Below are 17060 nucleotides of genomic sequence, written 5' to 3' on the forward strand. Positions count from 1 at the left end.
ACCGGTCACACCTGCCAGCTACGTGCACTCGCTCTGCACTCAGCCACCGTGCCGCACTCGCTACGGACCAAACACACACCCATACACAACAACACAGCACACCAACCACCCTGGTTTCAGCGACTCCAATGGTGGAAGCACCCCCCACCCTCGACAGCAGAAAGCTTACACATCTTCCGGCGCAGACTGAAAACTCATCTCTTTAGACTCCAGTTTGAGCGATAGAACTATTAACAAAGCACTTATATACTAATAAACGGCTGGCTTATCTAAAGCCAGTTGAGTAGTACTTGAAATGTTTTAGCTCTATGAAACCTGATGTACTTATATGATTCTGTTTTCTTCAAGTTTGTATCTTCTTGGTCAAATGCACTTATTGTAAGTCGCTTTGGATAAAAGCGTCAGCTAAATGTAATGTAATTTGTCTGGCAGACAACAGGAAGTTAACAAAACAGTAACTTTATCACATTACCAGTAACTAACTATTATATCTTTGTCATTATTTTCACATGAACATCCTCACATAGTGGCATTTTTAACTGGTTTGTTTTTTATTTGGCTAAGCACTGCATTTTGTTTCATCAATTTTACCGGACAGATATTACAATTATTGAGTAACATTGAACATGAATACTGTCTTTTTTTTTTTTTTTAAATAGATTACATTTTAGTATAGTAATTGATTTTTCCTCTAACATCCTAGTCAATTAAAATTGCAAAGAAATGAATTGAGCATGTGTATGAGGCTCACTTAAGGTTTTATTTATGGAAGTACACAGTACACATTCTTAATTTACGTTCAAGATACATCTGGCGTGTACACAACAAAGTTTTACTCATCAAACAAAAGTACACACCACATCTGCTCAAACAAGTCTGCCTCTTTTCAGACAAACTTTACAGACACTTAGGTACTGCTAAATGAAGTTTACCAAGCAACATGTTTTATAGTGAAGCAAGAAAGCAAGAAAGGTCAGAGACAGTGGAATAGTAAAATGCAGAACACAGAGTAGACGCTGGGGTCATCAGTCCTGTCTGTGTTCCAGGGTCTGGCTGAAGGCCTGATGAGGGGGGCGGAGGGGGCGTGTCCTTGGGTGGTGCAGCGCTCCAGTGTGTGCGAGGGTCTGTCAGAGTGTGTGTCCAAAAGAAGCAGACAGACACACACTTTCCTGAGAAGCACTCTGGTGGAGAACACAGGGCAGATCATCAGCAACAGACTGCGGTAATAACATGAACTAGTAGTAGAAATTCGGACATATTGAACATTATAAATAACATTATAACATATTCACTTACATTTATCCAACAAGACAAAACTCAGCTAAGTCAAAGCACACAATGCTAACTCTGCTGCAATGCAATGTGTGTGTGTGTGTTCTTTCTTGTCCTCCATTCAGAGACCTCAGAGAGACGTTGAGTGTCTCTCTGGCTGAAAGCATCATGGAACAGGTGCAACAGGATCTCATCATGGCACAGGACAGAGTGGTAAATATATGTTTGAGTTTTAACACATAGTTGTACTTTTTGTCTACGAACATGTTGTATAGTGTGTTATTATATGACACAATAGCAGCTAGAACTGCTGTGTCCAAGTTTTGTTAGCCTAGCTTTGCTAGCCCCATCAAAAGTGCAACAATGCAAGTTAACAATAATTAAAACACTTATGTTTTTATTTCACTCTGTATAATATGCCACACATGAATGTTTCCTTTAATTATGTAACCTCCATTAAAAACACAAATAGGTATTATTATATTTACTATATTATTGATCTTATATAGCATATTTTAAGATGACATGCTCAACTTATGATTTGTCATTATGAGTTGCACTCAGTCTTGATGTTTTTCGTTGTTTGCTGTGTAGAATTTCCTTTTAAAAGAAAATTCGTGCACCTCTCTGAAACTGAACATCCCAGAGCTTCGACTGATTGACAGCGACTTCCCAACTGATGATGTAGGAGACACACACGCACGCACGCACGCACGCACGCACGCACGCACGCACGCACGCACGCACACACACACCTGAGACACACACACACACACACACACACACACACACACACACACACACACACACACACACACACATCCATCTATCTGTTAATTCAGTCATCCATTTAAATATCTGATTTTCCATTTTGACCTCTCTCCATCCCCAGTACAGTTCAGCGTGTTGGAGAGACAGTTTCCACTCCAAGAGCCTGAGGCCTGCCGCTTCCATAAAGAGTAAGATACAACCAACAAAATAAAGGATCCTTTAATGTCTCCTTATATCTGTGAATTTGATTCTGTGTAACTCATTTGCATGTGTGTGTGATTGCTTTTCTTGAAAATACATTAAATGGCAAACCGTAATAACAAAATGGATAACTCACCACAGGTTTTCTTCTCCACTCCATGTACAGCTTATCTTTCCATTTCAATATTCTATATTTTGTTAACCTGCATCAACCCTTACCCACCTATCTTATGTAATTTCTGTTTTGTTCTTTTGATAACAATAATAACAATCACAAGATAATAAAAAAATGCAACTTTATTGTCAATCTTCTGTTTGTGTGAGACAAACAGGGAGATCAAAATGCTGTTTCTCACAATCCCGAGGAATAAAATACAAATATTTCTTTTTTTAAATAAATGTACTGACATGATTCCTTAGTTCTTGCTTTCACATTAATATTTGCAGCACCTAATTTGGCATGAATGCAGACAACAACACCTTTGACATTACATAGACATGGTCATGTAATCCATGTTAATAAATACATTCAGCTTTTAGTATATGCATTGATCTCCTTACAATGTAACAACGGATCTTAATTGAACCTGCTCATTTAGATTAACTTGACCGGGCCCTTAGGTAAAAAGGGGCCCTGTGAACTAAATATAAGAAGTCCTAACAGCAGACACTCTTTTTGAACCATTTCTTCTTCCCATGACACCTTCAAAGCAAAACGTTGGTTGTAATGTGCAACATAACGACATCTCATTTCACTTTATGAGTAGAGGGGCTACAAATATTAAAGGTGTCCACAGGGAGGCAAAAGTCACTTAAATTAAAAACCACTTCATACCATGAGGTTTCATAGATTGCACCTTTGGACATAAAATATTTTCTATCAGTTTTTCAATTAAAGCACCTAACACTTTGGATTAATGATGATCAGGCTTTAAAGGATGTAACGTGTGTACGATTACAATAGTTGTGTTGTATCATGACTGTGATGGTATTACACAGTGAACAATATTTCCATCTGTTTAGCTACAGCAGTCCAGTCTGAGCGCAGGTCTTAAGCTCCTGTCATGTTTCCTTGTTGTTCCTTTGTGCTGCTCCTGTGTGCGGGGCCATTCTGTCAGACACACCGCTCTGTTTGGCTAATTGGAGCATGGCCTGTTTACTGTCACACCAGTGACTCTCACCATGGAGAGATGAGATGGGGAGAAGATGGAGGAGCGGAGGAGGGGAGGATGAGAACACTTTGGGGGATTTCACAACCTGTTTGATTGGAGGATAGCTTTACAATGAATCATAAAAAACGAATTAGATCAATATACAGTATCTTTACAGAGAATATTGAGTGTAGTAATCAATGGGCATTTCAAAAGCCTCTTAAACATTTAGACCCTGTAAGAGAATGATAACCACGTAGGTCTAACCCTATCCTGGTCCTATGTGGTCCTGTACAGCAGGGGTGTCAAACCACCGGCCCTTTGAGTGCAACCATAATAGTAATGTGGCCCGCGATGAAATTGAGTTTGACACCCCTGCTGTACAGAGTGACTGCAGAGCCATTTGCTGCTCTTTGTCCTCTCTGTTTCCTCTCTGCTTCCTCTCTGTTTCCTCTCTGCTTCCTCTCTGCTTCCTCTCAGTTTTCTCTATACTTCCTCTCTGCTTCCTCTCTGCTTCCTCTCTGCTTCCTCTCTGTTTTCTCTATACTTCCTCTCTGTTTCCTCTCTGTTTCCTCTCTGCTTCCTCTCTGTTTCCTCTCTGCTTCCTCTGTTTTCTCTATACTTCCTCTTGGTTTCCTCTCTGCTTCCTCTCTGTTTCCTCTCTGTTTTCTCTATACTTCCTCTCTGTTTCCTCTCTGCTTCCTCTATACTTCCTCTCTGTTTCCTCTCTGCTTCCTCTCTGTTTCCTCTATACTTCCTCTATGTTTCCTCTCTGCTTTTTCTGCTTCCTTTTGCTCCTAGCTGCTTCCTCTTTACTTCCCTGTCTGTTTCCTCTCTGCTCTCTTTCGGCTTCCTCTATGCTTCCTCTCTTCTTCTTTGCTTACTATCTTATTTGCCCTCTGTTTCCCCTCTGCTTTCTCTCTGCTTAATCAATGTTTCCCATTTGCTTCATGTTTGCTTCCTCTCTGCTTCCTCTCTGCTCCCTCTCTGCTCCAATCTGCTTCCTCTCTACTTCCTCTCTGTTTCCTTTCTGCTTCCTCTCTATACTCTGCATCGCTAAGCTTTGCTCCTTATTTCTCTCTCTTCTCTTTGCTCTGCCCCATTTAGTAACCCCTTCTTATCTATCCTCTCATCCCCTTTATCACTATTAGTCTCTTGACACCCCCCTCCTCCCTTTTCCCATTTCCCTTGTTTCCACATTCCCCCCTTTCTCCCCTATCTTGCCCTAGATATTCATACGTTCACTTTGTGGGCTGGATTCCCCATCCTTCCCTCCATTCTCTTCCTCTCCATCACCTCTCCTTGTGCCTCCCCTCTCAGGTCTCCTGGATGCAGACTGGGAGCAGGAGATCAGAGGAGGAGGTGCCAGAGAAGAAGGGGGAGGAGGATTGTGCGGTCTCCCTCTGTTGTCGACAGCAACCCCCATGTCAGTCAGGTCTCCAAGCCCCTCCCCGTCCCCGTCCCCCCCAGGAATGAGGGGGAGGAGGTGGAGGGAGGGGGAGGCGGCAGCAGCGTTGGATGCTGCAGCAGCGAGAGGAGCATCGTTCATTCCTCCTCCCAGCCCCCCCCTCCTGCGCTCCATCTCCGCTGCAGAGGAGGAGGCTGCCGGCCGCGGAGGCTTACCCAGACGACAGGCTCCCTTCCCCGGCTGCAAGCCCAGCCCAGGCTCCCTGCTCAGCTCTGGACCCCCCGCTTCCCCAATGGAGCCTCTACCCACCCAGGGACAGACTCTGAGGCACTACACAGCCTCCCGACCGCGGCCACGACGCACACACACACAGCCCCCGTCCTCCAGGCCTCAGGTAAGAACACACACATACCCATAAACACCAACCACTCACCACACACACAATTTGAGTGAGGGAGCAGAAATACATTTGCATACATACCAACAGTAATACATACAAAATATGATTTATACTCTTAGATATGCTCAGTTATACCAGGGACAGGGGAAGGAGAGATGGATGAAGGATGGAGGGAAGGGTATATGAGGTAGGCAGCTAACTGCACGACTAGAGATGGATCCCAGAGGAGCAAGAGATGGAAATGGAGGAAGTCGAAACAATACCATTAGAATACAAATAAAGGAAATGGAGGGATGAAGGGAATAATGCTTCTATTACCACCTAAGGTCAATGCAGCAAAATACACATCTATCTATCTATCTATCTATCTATCTATCTATCTATCTATCTATCTATCTATCTATCTATCTATCTATCTATCTATCTATCTATTGCTGTATTGCTTTCCTTTTTATGATGCTGTATTAATAATGGAAGCCATCTTTATCTTTGCATTCTCTGGCTCCTTGTAGTTGTGCGAGGGTGTTTGTGTGTGTGTGTGTGTGTGTGTGTGTGTGTGTGTGTGTGTGTGTGTGTGTGTGTGTGTGTGTGTGTGTGTGTGTGAGTAAGGCACATGCAATTTGGGAGTGGTGTTCCCTGGGTTGCTCCCAGTGATTTCTATCTCTCTCCTTCTCTCTCCTGGGAATGCTTTCACTAAGTCAATTATTCATGTTTTCACATTAATGGGGGTCCCTATCTTGGTGCTTTCACTGTGTAAAAAAAGGATTTCTCTTCATCTATATGGTGACCTTGTGTGTGTCAATGTTATCGTGCTTGTGATCTCTCCTTTTGAAAAATACACATTTGGCATTTTGGTATGTAGGTGTCAATGTAAGGTGGTGTTGTTTTTCACTAACACATAGTATTTGATTTTATATAAGGATATTACTACAGATTATGTACGATCAGTCTTCTTGTCAGTGATTAATGAGAGACTCTGGGTCCCTACTGACTAAACTTTAATAATGTATTTAGCAATTTCTTGCCCAACAACAAATGTTGACAGAAATGGGATAGAGACATTTGGCTAGCAGCATGCTATTTATGGTTATTGTACCATGAAGCCTTGTTTCCATAGTTGAATAAAAGACAATTTATGAAGTTAACATGTTTTGCTAACGGAAATGTACTTTAATAACAGCTAATGCCAATTAAGCTGCTAGCTTTTTTTGAGTTGAGAGGAGAGGCTAGCATTGGCCTGCCGGCCACGCTAGTTTGAGTCAAGAAGGGCTGGCATTACCATGTTAGCGTGCTAGCTTTAGTTTGGAGAGGCTGCATAATTGTTATTATTATTATTATTATTATTATTATTATTATTATTATTATTTCATCTAATAAGAGGCAAGTCTGAAACATTTCTGTGCTCACATCTTCATGTCTTGAAAACAACAGCACTATTCCCATTTTGCCTGTGTAAAGCTTTATTGTTTTTCTTTACTTATTCTTAGCAAGACGAGAAGCTGCATTTGCCTGCTGGCATGCTAGTTTGAGTCAAGAGGGGCTAGCATATACTATAGCAACCCAGTCTCATGGCATTTCGTGTTATAGTCAGACATTTCATCTATTGATTCGTGTTCACCAACACGATTTTCCCCTTTTTTTCGTGTCACACAGAACGATTTTAAAAGCAATGTATTTCTATTGGTAGAATGTTTCGTGCCTGCAACACGTCTTTTTGTCCGTTCGGGTCTTGGAAGACCGGAAGCTGTGGGGTTCATAAGAACATGTTCTTACTCAATATCAAGCCACGATTATTGTTTTTATTTTAAATCATATAATGTCGGACCTTTTTTGCCGTCTGCGAGGAAAATAAATGGGGCTCAGAGCCTCAGAATACTGAAATCTGTGTTTTTTAAATCCTTCTAATTTGTTATTATTTTCTAAATAACACACTGTTATTTACTCACCAATAAAACAATTATCCTTGTTTTTATTTATTTGTTTGATTCTATAATCTGGCTTTTTTGCCGTTCCTCAGGAACTGAATTTCTAAATAAAATAACCAGAAACAGATACACACCCACTCAGTGTTGAAGCTCGGGTTGCGGTCCAATAGTCCATTTAGCTTAGGAACCTTCCTAACCAAGTGAAATGACCCGGAAGTACGTCAGTGGGAGCCATGTTAAGTGCCGTTCCTCCAAATGAAAGGAAAGGAGGTTTAAAACTTCCTTTATAACCTCCTTTAGCTTAGGAACCACTGGACCTCCCTTGACGAAAGGAGAGGAGAAAATGCCGCCCCACAGTGCATTGCAGCCGCAGCATTTGCCGTCACTCAACAGTCGCCCGTTCACGGAAACAACCGATTATGACCGAGAAATTATATCATGAACGTTACGGTGCTTATTAAGCATTTTAAAACGTATGTGGTAAGTTGCCAAAGTGCTTTGTTCTGAACGTTCATCAGTATTATAATCAAAAAGAGAAATATGAACGTTAGTTTTTACTGAAATGATCAAATAAAGTCAACCTTTCAGTCTTTACTGAGCTGTGTGGAGTTTATTCAACTTTTAAACGATGTTTGAATGGTGATATACACAGTGATAGATGTTAAAGACTAACGTTTATAATAAATACATTTGTATTGATTTTAAGATCTTTTCATAGTTCATAAAATCATACGTATTGGGATCATTTGTATTTAATGTGGACCGGAGGGAGAGGGTGACGAGCATAAGTTTCACTTTCCTTTTTTATTTCAATTCCAACTTTGGTCATGAAGAATATGTTTCTCTGTTGTCCACGTTCATAAAGCATAAAACAACAGCATCAGAGCACGGTGCAGAGTCTCTAGATGAGTTTACATTAGTCCCTCCTTCTTATTATACATCCATGTTGTTGTCCGCTGTATAGAAAACTGTAGTTTCCATAGTTTCCCCACAGCAGCAGACGCACATTCATGAAGTCCGCTGGCGCATCATAAACACGTCGGATAGTGAAAGTGCATTCGGATTCTCTAAAATACCGCAGTCTCTTCTCCTAAGTCCTTTTGAATTCTCCTATCCACTATCCCTTAACCCCGTGACGTTTCACTCAGAGGTCAAGGAATAGACGATAGGGTTAGACGTTAGGACCTGATTTTTGGCTTGGAGTGTCATTGTTCCCTACCACTTCGAACATGAACGAAAATTACTACATTCAATTGACAAAAAACACACTATTTGTTTCTTAGCTCACAAAATAACATATGAAGTCACAAACTCCAACCAAGAACGTAATATTGCCTAGCATAGCTAGTCTAGGTCGACAAGAACGAATACTATACTGATAGCTACGAATAAATTTCCTGTATGGAATGTTATCACAACGCGAATGACATTTGACCACTCACGGAGTTTCATGGATCGCGTCGTATATACTAAAAACAAACGACGGGTGACTTGTGGCCGACTGGATAGCCTAGTCGCGTGTAAGTCGGCCGATTAAGTCTCCGAGAGACGAGTCGTAACACACAAAATCTTGTATCTTATCAACTTAATCAAGAACAGACAGTGTATGATATATTCTGACAGTGTAACAACAGTGTTGCATCCTCCATAACGCGATAGTACCTTTAAGGAATCACTTGCCACACAAAGGACGTCTACGCGCTAAAGTCAGGTACAATAGATTCTTTGATGGCTACATACTGGGCACTCGGGAGCACCTTCGTGTACAATTCACATGGCGAATGTTAAGAGAATTACATGCGTTCCCTCCAGGATTGAAGGACAATGAGTAAACGAACCAGTGGTGGCCAGCAGGAACACTTGCCTCTCACGTAAATAGTACGTGTGTTACGTCACGGTCGCGGTCAAACGGCGTGTCAGCGGCAGTGCCTTGTTGGGCTGATACTGAGCTCTTTAATAAGTCTTTCAATGCCACGAATAATCGTAAATTTTGCATACACCATTTCAACGGTTCACGGAAACAAGACTTGCAAGTACCCTAAGTATTAGATTTTCTCTTTATACTTACAATCAAAAATGACTTTTACTAGTTTATTTCAGGTTGTAAAGTGCAGAAATGACTCGACCACCCCAAACAAGTTGAATATTTCTACAAACGTTACCCACTATATGTGTCACTATACAATTCCGATTGCAAATATATTTTGTAAACATAACTAAAATCTATAGAAAGTATCAAGTATGTTAGGTATGCATAACCCAGTAAACATAATTACACCGCCTCTCTCTCCCACTGCTCGTTATGCAGAAGTGAAAGGAAAAAATAAAGTTAAGGTTGAAACCAGTACTTTCTTTATACACAAGAGACAACCAGGTGCAAGTATTTCGTATTGTCGTTGTCGTAGTCTCGTGTCACGTCTCAGAGATCTACTCAAATGTCATCAGGGAGCAAGAATCATATGTAGGTACAACAGCAGGGCGACATATCTCTTGACATCAAAGGTATCAAAGGGTGTCGTCGTCTGGCGTGTAAGTACTGCAGGCGACCGCGTAGTATTTGTGCAGCCTATCACTTTCACGTCAGCTAAGAGATTTCATGGCGTAGAGAAGAGGATTAGGAAACTTAAGGAGGATTAGGTGATAGGGAATTGGGCACTGCAAAGTGAGTCTCCAGTTCCTTATCTGCTATCTCCAATCTGAATCCTCGACTAAAAACGTAATAAGGCTGACGTCGGATCTATACCTCAGTTCCTTGGACCTTGAGACTGCAGCTGTCCACTCACGATATTGTCCTCCTATCTGCGTAGCTGATTTGTTTTTGTACGTAGCTGATCGAGGAGCAAAGACTGGCCTGTCGATGTGTATTACGTCAAAACGTAAGCAAGCTGGTTAGAATGTATACCTTATTGAATGTCTGGTAAAACTGTAGTACCCCACTTTCAATCACGTACAGTAACAAAAACCGTTTGTACAAGTCTTAAGACTCTTTACATTGATCATGTCTGAGTGGGAAATAAGTAATGAGTCACCCTTCCATGAAATACACGGTAAGCAGTCTACCCCGAGTGCACAGATACATGGTTTTTGAATCATAAACAATACGAATACGTCCCGTACCGGTTCGCTCGTTGGGTTTCGTTTGTCAACTTACTTCTATTTTAACTTTAACACGTTATATTATAACACCACCAAGTAGAATATAGTCAATCTCTTACGTGGTCTGCGTAGATGCATCGGGACGTTTATAGATTTAAAGATCCCCTCCGGGGGTTTGGGAACCACGGTAAAGCATAGGCGCGCGTAAAAGTCCCGTTAGAATACCGAGTCCCGGTAGACATTTATCGAATCTACCGGGTCCCCGGTAGAGGGTTAGAAATTACAGTACGTGACTCTTGGGTCCGCTTGCCCTGTTCCCAAACCCCCCGGAGGGGGATCTTTTAAATCTAAAAACGTCGCAGAATACCAACTACGACAGACCACGTAAGGATCTGACTTGAATATTCTACTGGTGGTGTTATATATAACATGTTAAAGTTAAAATAAAATAAAGTGAACCAAACAACACAATCGAAGCGAACGTACGGGACGTATCGATATTGTTTATGAATTCAAAAACCAGTTCTGTGAAAAGGAGACTACTCCGTTTAACGGAAGGGTCTACATTTTCATCTTTTGAATGTAAGCAACATGACGGTTTTGTGGTAATAGATGGTGAAATACCGCGGGGACAATTGTTACAACATTACAATAATGACATTTCAACAGTTACTTACGGAGGAGTAGCCTCGACTGCTCGTCTGGCTCGGCGTCAGCTCTCCCGGCTCGCGTAGGCGCTCGTGTGTTTACCGCTGCAGTCCCAAGTCAATCGCCGTTTGAGAATTCCAACCNATGCCCAACTTTTGAACCCGTACGGAAACAATTCTTCCCAAAACTCAATCATAAGCATCCTCAATTATTTAAAAATGAAAAACTAAAAATACTTCTCGGGGAATATAAAGAGAGCTGCATTGTGGCAGGACAGTTTGTCTCTGCCTGCCACAGTCTGAGGGAACCGGAATGAGCAGATACACCAGGTCTCACATCTCAAGTATATCATATTCTATTTTGTATTCATGTATTATATGAATGAAATGAATCTGTATTCCTTGAAAAAAAAACATGTTCTTGTTCAGTTTGTTTACATCTGTTTATTTGTGTGTATTTGTATAGATGTTACAACTATACATAGCTTTGGCAATACTGTATGTAAATATGGTCATGCTAATAAAGCTTTTGAATTGAATTGAGAGTTTAGAGAGAGATAGAGAGAGAGAGAGAGTTTAGAGAGAGAGAGAGTTTAGAGAGACAGAGAGAGAGAGAGAGTTTATATATATAGAGAGAGAGTTTAGAGAGAGAGTTTAGAGAGACAGAGAGAGAGTTTAGAGAGACACACAGAGAGAGAGAGTTTAGAGAGAGAGAGAGAGAGAGAGAGAGAACAAACAATTAGTTAATGAGGGTGTGTCAGCTGGAGGCCTGAGAGAATTTGAGCAGGTTTGGTTTTATTTACTGCATTGCTGATGTTCCTTGAGAAGCTACCACCAAACTCACCAACAAGCAGGGAGGAGATTGGAGCTGCTCTTTCATGAGATCAAATATAAAGGGAGAGTTTTGAGGTCCACTTCAGAGGAAGAGGTGAGGAGGTCTATTTCTGCAGAGGACTACCTCACCATTCATTCCTCTCAAATATCAGATAAGCTTATCAAGCCAACACAGAAAATACACTACCCGGGGAGATGAACATTGATTTGCTTATTTTTTTTTCTTAATTGTTTTGTTGGTCTTTTTGGTTTATTCCTCTTCAACTGGAGTCAGTTGAATGAGTGGAAGGACATTGGGTCTCACTGGGGTAATGGGGTCAAAAGAGATGAATTGTTGTCTGTTTGTTTAATAAATGCAGGCTGTATGTTAAACTGAGCAATTGTTCATCTAGATTGATTCTTCTACTCTATTGATTCATATCATGGTCTAACGTGTTGCATATTAATGTGACATATTCTTTATTTAAAAGGATCAACACTAACGATCTTAAGTAAGACATTTTGTTTTGTGTTTTACCCACAGTATGACAGAAAGAAAGATGGAGAGTTAATGTGGGAGTTTGTGTTGCTGAGGGTTTCGGTCAGATTTAAACATATGATAAATATTAGTCATCTGCTTCTGATATGATGCTTTGGATCAAATTTAGAAAAACATTCTTTCTTCAAAGGCTGCCTGCCTTAAAAAGCAGACTGGCGTACAGCTAGAGTAAATGAAAGTGAGAAATGGATAATAAACTTGGCCAAGATATTATTACAACAACAACAACAACAACAACAGGAGCATCCAAGTAGTAAGAGTGTGAGATTGCTATCTCAAACTGACATTACAAGTGTATCAAAAACCCAACTTAATCCATCCTAGAAGCACTGTTCTTCCTTTTACAGTCGTTCCCACGGTGAACACAAGGGGTCACTCACTACCTGTACCTAGTTTACCTCAGAGAAGGACAACAGAGAAAATAAAGACTACCGTAGATCAAGTTTGAGATTTTTGTTTTGTTGTGTGAACAAACCTAAACTGTAACTTGGATAATAATGAGTGAGTAAACGGATCTTTTGAAATATTTCTGCTGTTGTTAAATGCCGCCTCATTCACTCATTTGTAAATGTTCAGATATGAGGGGAATTTATGATACACAAACAACATATTTTGTAGGGTGAAATATGTGATTTGGTCCAAACAGTTGGTTCTATACTGTTTCAGTATGAAAAAAAAGGCATACTGTGTAGTTACTCTGTGTGGCTGCTAGAGAGCAGCAGAGAGCTAAATAAGAGGAATGTCATATCTTAATGTACCACCACAAAACAAGAGAAATTCAAATATATCCTGTTACAAATTGTAACTGTAAATTAAAAAAAGTTTAAAGTGTACGTCTTTTTCGTGTAAAACATATGCATTGGTGATATATGACAGTTATAACTTATCAATATAAAGTGCTAGTCCCGTCGTTATTCGGCCAAAGTGCATTCAAGGCCTTTGAAGTCATTCAAGCTAGCGGTCGTTAGCATCACGCTCTCCCTGATCCTTAGATGCTCTGCTGAGCTCTACCCTGACAGATTTATCACTTAATAGGTCCGGGGATATCCAGGCATTCAGCCTGTGGTCCAGCGAAAGGAAGCATCTGCCTTCTCAGCAGCCTGCTTCAGCCTAACAGGCTCACTGCAGTCGTACTGAGTTCCCGGAGGCCTAAATAACTGTTACATAACTGCAGAAGAGCTTCATTGTTGACTGGGCCTGCACAATAAATCTGTTGGAGCCACCAGTCCATTACTTCCATATGAAAACAATGCACCGCTTTCACAATTGCAGCTCTCCTTTCACTCTGGATGTGCTATCTGGGAATATGTGTGCTGCATGGTAACACAACAAGAATGCTTTAAATCAGGTAGGGGGTGTAGATTTGATGAGTAATCTGTAGTGTATATGAAGAACTCAGACTTTCAAATAGCTGCAAGAGAATTGAGTCATTACTGTGCATAACAACGGGTGAATTTGGAGCTCATTTGAATAACTTGAATTATGCTGCTGAATATCTTAGGGCCTTGTTATGCTCTTGTGGCTGACCAATCACAAGCCGGCCAGCTAACCTATCAGAGCAGACTGGGCTCTGGTTTCAGACAGAGGGTGAAAAGAGGTGCTGCAGCACAGGCAGTATGAGAAAAATAAAGAGCTTTTTGAACGTTAAAGCATGGAAACATATCATAGAGGAGGCACAACATACAACAATGAACCTGAAAATGAGCATAATAGCGCCCCTTTAACCTATAATAATATATCATAGTTTATTTATCAGTTTATTTATAATCTTATTTAGCTGATCATCTGACAAAAGTTACTAGTAACTACAGATGTCAGATAAATATAGCGATGTAAAAGGGTAAATATTGGCTTTCAGAATGTAATGGATTGGAAGTATAGCATCGAAATACTTACTTAAATACTTTAAAAAACTGGTATCACTGAATCATACATCAGTACTTGAGTAAATGTATTTGATTACATTACACCCCTTTAATGGCTAATATTTTTTACCCGACAAGCCAACCCCCAGTGCACGTTTACATTTTTAGGCCTAAAAGAGGAAAAGCATGTGGCACATCAGATCTTCCTGGCAGTAATTTGCATGTAAGTTTATCACCACATCATTTGTGACTGATCTGTCCTAATGAACTGAATGACACTTCATTAGTTTCAATTACAGGCCACCATTGTTTAAGGCAGATGGTCCGTGCTGTTGTAGATCCTACAGGTTTGGGGTCAGAACCAATTATAGAGAACAGCCTTGGATCCATTCGGTGAGAATAAGGTTTAGCATTCCATAGTTCACATGGTTATTATCTCTTAATTAAATCAATTTCTACTGCTGTTTTTCCAAGTAGTATAAGTGAGTTTTTATTTAGAGAAATAAGAAAACATGTTCTCTTATGGAAATGCCCCAGTGCATGTAGTCTAGTTGTATTCCTAGATGAAGCTGACTGGCACAGGATGGATGTCATTTTATTGTCCACATCAGCAGGTTGGACAGGACTCCCGCTTCCTGACCTGTTGCGATATTTTCTCTTTGCAGATGACTCATGCACTGCAGGAGAAGCTTGTGAACACTGTGCCGTAGTTTCAGTGTGTTCCTGCTGGACTGTGAGGTTCACTTTTGCAGAGGCTTGCCTTCATTTGTCCTCTACACACAAACCAGAGTGCCAAAAATCTTCAGCCCGGCAGCTGGCTGACTGATCTCTGCTGGCAGTCAGCTTTCCAAAACCATTCCTCAGCCACACTGCGCCTTTGGAAAAGGATATCCCTTCACACACATCATTCACTCTGCTAATCATACAGGTTGAATGTAAAACATGTGAGGTGCAGTGCTTCTCCTATCTCATGTATTTTTGGTAATGTCTCATGAATAATGCAAAGATTACACCTTTGAAGATGAACCTTTGAAATCTTGACATCAATTCAAGAGGTGTGAAGGTGAACATATGTTTACATGCATTTGTAATGGACTTTTGGTGTGTGTGTGTGTGTGTGTGTGTGTGTGTGTGTGTGTGTGTGTGTGTGTGTGTGTGTGTGTGTGTGTGTGTGTGTGTGGAGGTGTTTTATTTACAGATCCACATAATTTGTTTTTGCTTCAAAAACATCAAAGCAGAACATGTACACACTCCATTACTCACTGTGAAAATTATTCAAATGTTTTAATTTGACCATGAAAAAGGGTTGAAAAAGGAGAGGGCCTGATTTAATACGGTCACTGACTGGAATGGCTCCTGCTGCTCTTGTTTCCATGGTGACCCTGATGCCCTCTGTTCATCAATAAGCCTGATTTGTCATTCAGGGACAGGCATGCTCTCCCCGGGGCAGCGGTGAGAAATGTAGCTACATGATGCTGCTGTCCCCCCCACCCACTTTCCCTGATGGACTGTTGACCTCCAAAATATGTAATGAAACAATATGGAAAGCATTTCTGGGGGGAAATGCATGGTGGCTCTAAATATAGAAATGGCAATTAACATACAAAAAAAATTGAGCTTAATGTATTGACTTGAATGGGGGTCTAAAACTGCAATGGCCCTCAATGCAGGTTTATAACCAAACTATGTGAAAACAGTTATAATGATCCTATATGAAGTGGTATGCATGCACCTACTTGTGTTATATCAATTGTACATTCAAGGATTTAAGGACACTATGCCATAATAAATCTTTTTATAGTTGATCATTAATATGTTATTGTGTTATATATAATTTTTTAACATTAATTATAACAGCATACTTTTGTTACAGGCTTAAGCTTGATCAAATAGTAAACAAATTGTCACGATCTGTCTGTGTTGTGTTTGGTCTTGTCTAGATCTGTCTTTGGTTTTCTGTCTGCGTTGTGTTTTGTCTTGTTTAGATCTGTCTTTGGTTTCCTGTCTGTGGTTGCGTTCCAATAGTCCATTTAGCTTAGGAACCTTCCTAATCAAGTGAAATGACCCGGAAGTACGTCAGTGGGAGCCATGTTAAGTGCCGTTCCAATTCTCCAAATGAAAGGAACGGAGGTTTCAAACTTCCTTTATAACCTCCTTTAGCTTAGGAACCACTGGACCTCCCTTACCGAAAAGAGAGGAGAAAATGCTGCCCCACAATGCCTTGCAGCCGCAGCATTTGCCGTCACTCAACAGTCGGCCGTTCACGGAAACAACCGATTATGACCGAGAAATTATATCATGAACGTTACGGTGCTTATTAAGCATTTTAAAACGTATGTGGTAAGTTGCCAAAGTGCTTTGTTCTGAACGTTCATCAGTATTATAATCAAAAAGAGAAATATGAACGTTAGTTTTTACTGAAATGATCAAATAAAGTCAACATTTCACGTGTTTTTGAGCTGTGTGGGGTTTGTTCAACTTTTAAAAGATGTTTGAATGGTGATATACACAGTGATAGATGTTAAGGACTAACGTTTATAATAAATACATTTGTATTTATTTTAAGATATTTTCATACAATCATACGTATTGGGATCATTTGTATTAATGTGGACCGGAGGGAGAGGGTGACGAGCATAAGTTTCACTTTCCTTTTTTATTTCAATTCCAACTTTGGTCATGAAGAATATGTTTCTCTGTTGTCCACGTTCATAAAGCATAAAACAACAGCATCAGAGCACGGTGCAGAGTCTCTAGATGAGTTTACATTAGTCCCTCCTTCTTATTATACATCCATGTTGTAGTCCGTTGTATAGAAAACTGTAGTTTCCATAGTTTCCACACAGCAGCAGACGCACATTCATGACGTCCGCTGGCGCATCATAAACACGTCGGATAGTGAAAGTGCAGTCGGATTCTCTAAAGCACCGTTTCCCAACCGGGGGTACGCGT

The 17060-nt window shown here is 40.6% G+C and overlaps 1 protein-coding gene across 1 annotated transcript in view; it reads left to right on the forward strand.

The window, feature by feature from the left end:
* Positions 1-6732, forward strand: part of LOC104957232 (leucine-rich repeat-containing protein 16B-like) — a 50676-nt gene extending 43944 nt beyond the window's left edge. Inside the window, exons 15-20 of the mRNA XM_010784835.1 lie at positions 1047-1222; positions 1398-1485; positions 1867-1956; positions 2165-2231; positions 4716-5197; positions 6691-6732. Of these exons, the coding sequence (XP_010783137.1) occupies positions 1047-1222; positions 1398-1485; positions 1867-1956; positions 2165-2231; positions 4716-5197; positions 6691-6732 (945 nt within the window). The remainder of the gene's footprint in view (positions 1-1046; positions 1223-1397; positions 1486-1866; positions 1957-2164; positions 2232-4715; positions 5198-6690) is intronic.
* Positions 6733-17060: the final 10328 nt, after the last annotated feature.

Source organism: Notothenia coriiceps, unplaced genomic scaffold (genome assembly GCF_000735185.1).
Source record: "Notothenia coriiceps isolate Sejong01 unplaced genomic scaffold, NC01 NC01_scaffold00026608, whole genome shotgun sequence".
Taxonomy (NCBI): domain Eukaryota; kingdom Metazoa; phylum Chordata; class Actinopteri; order Perciformes; family Nototheniidae; genus Notothenia; species Notothenia coriiceps.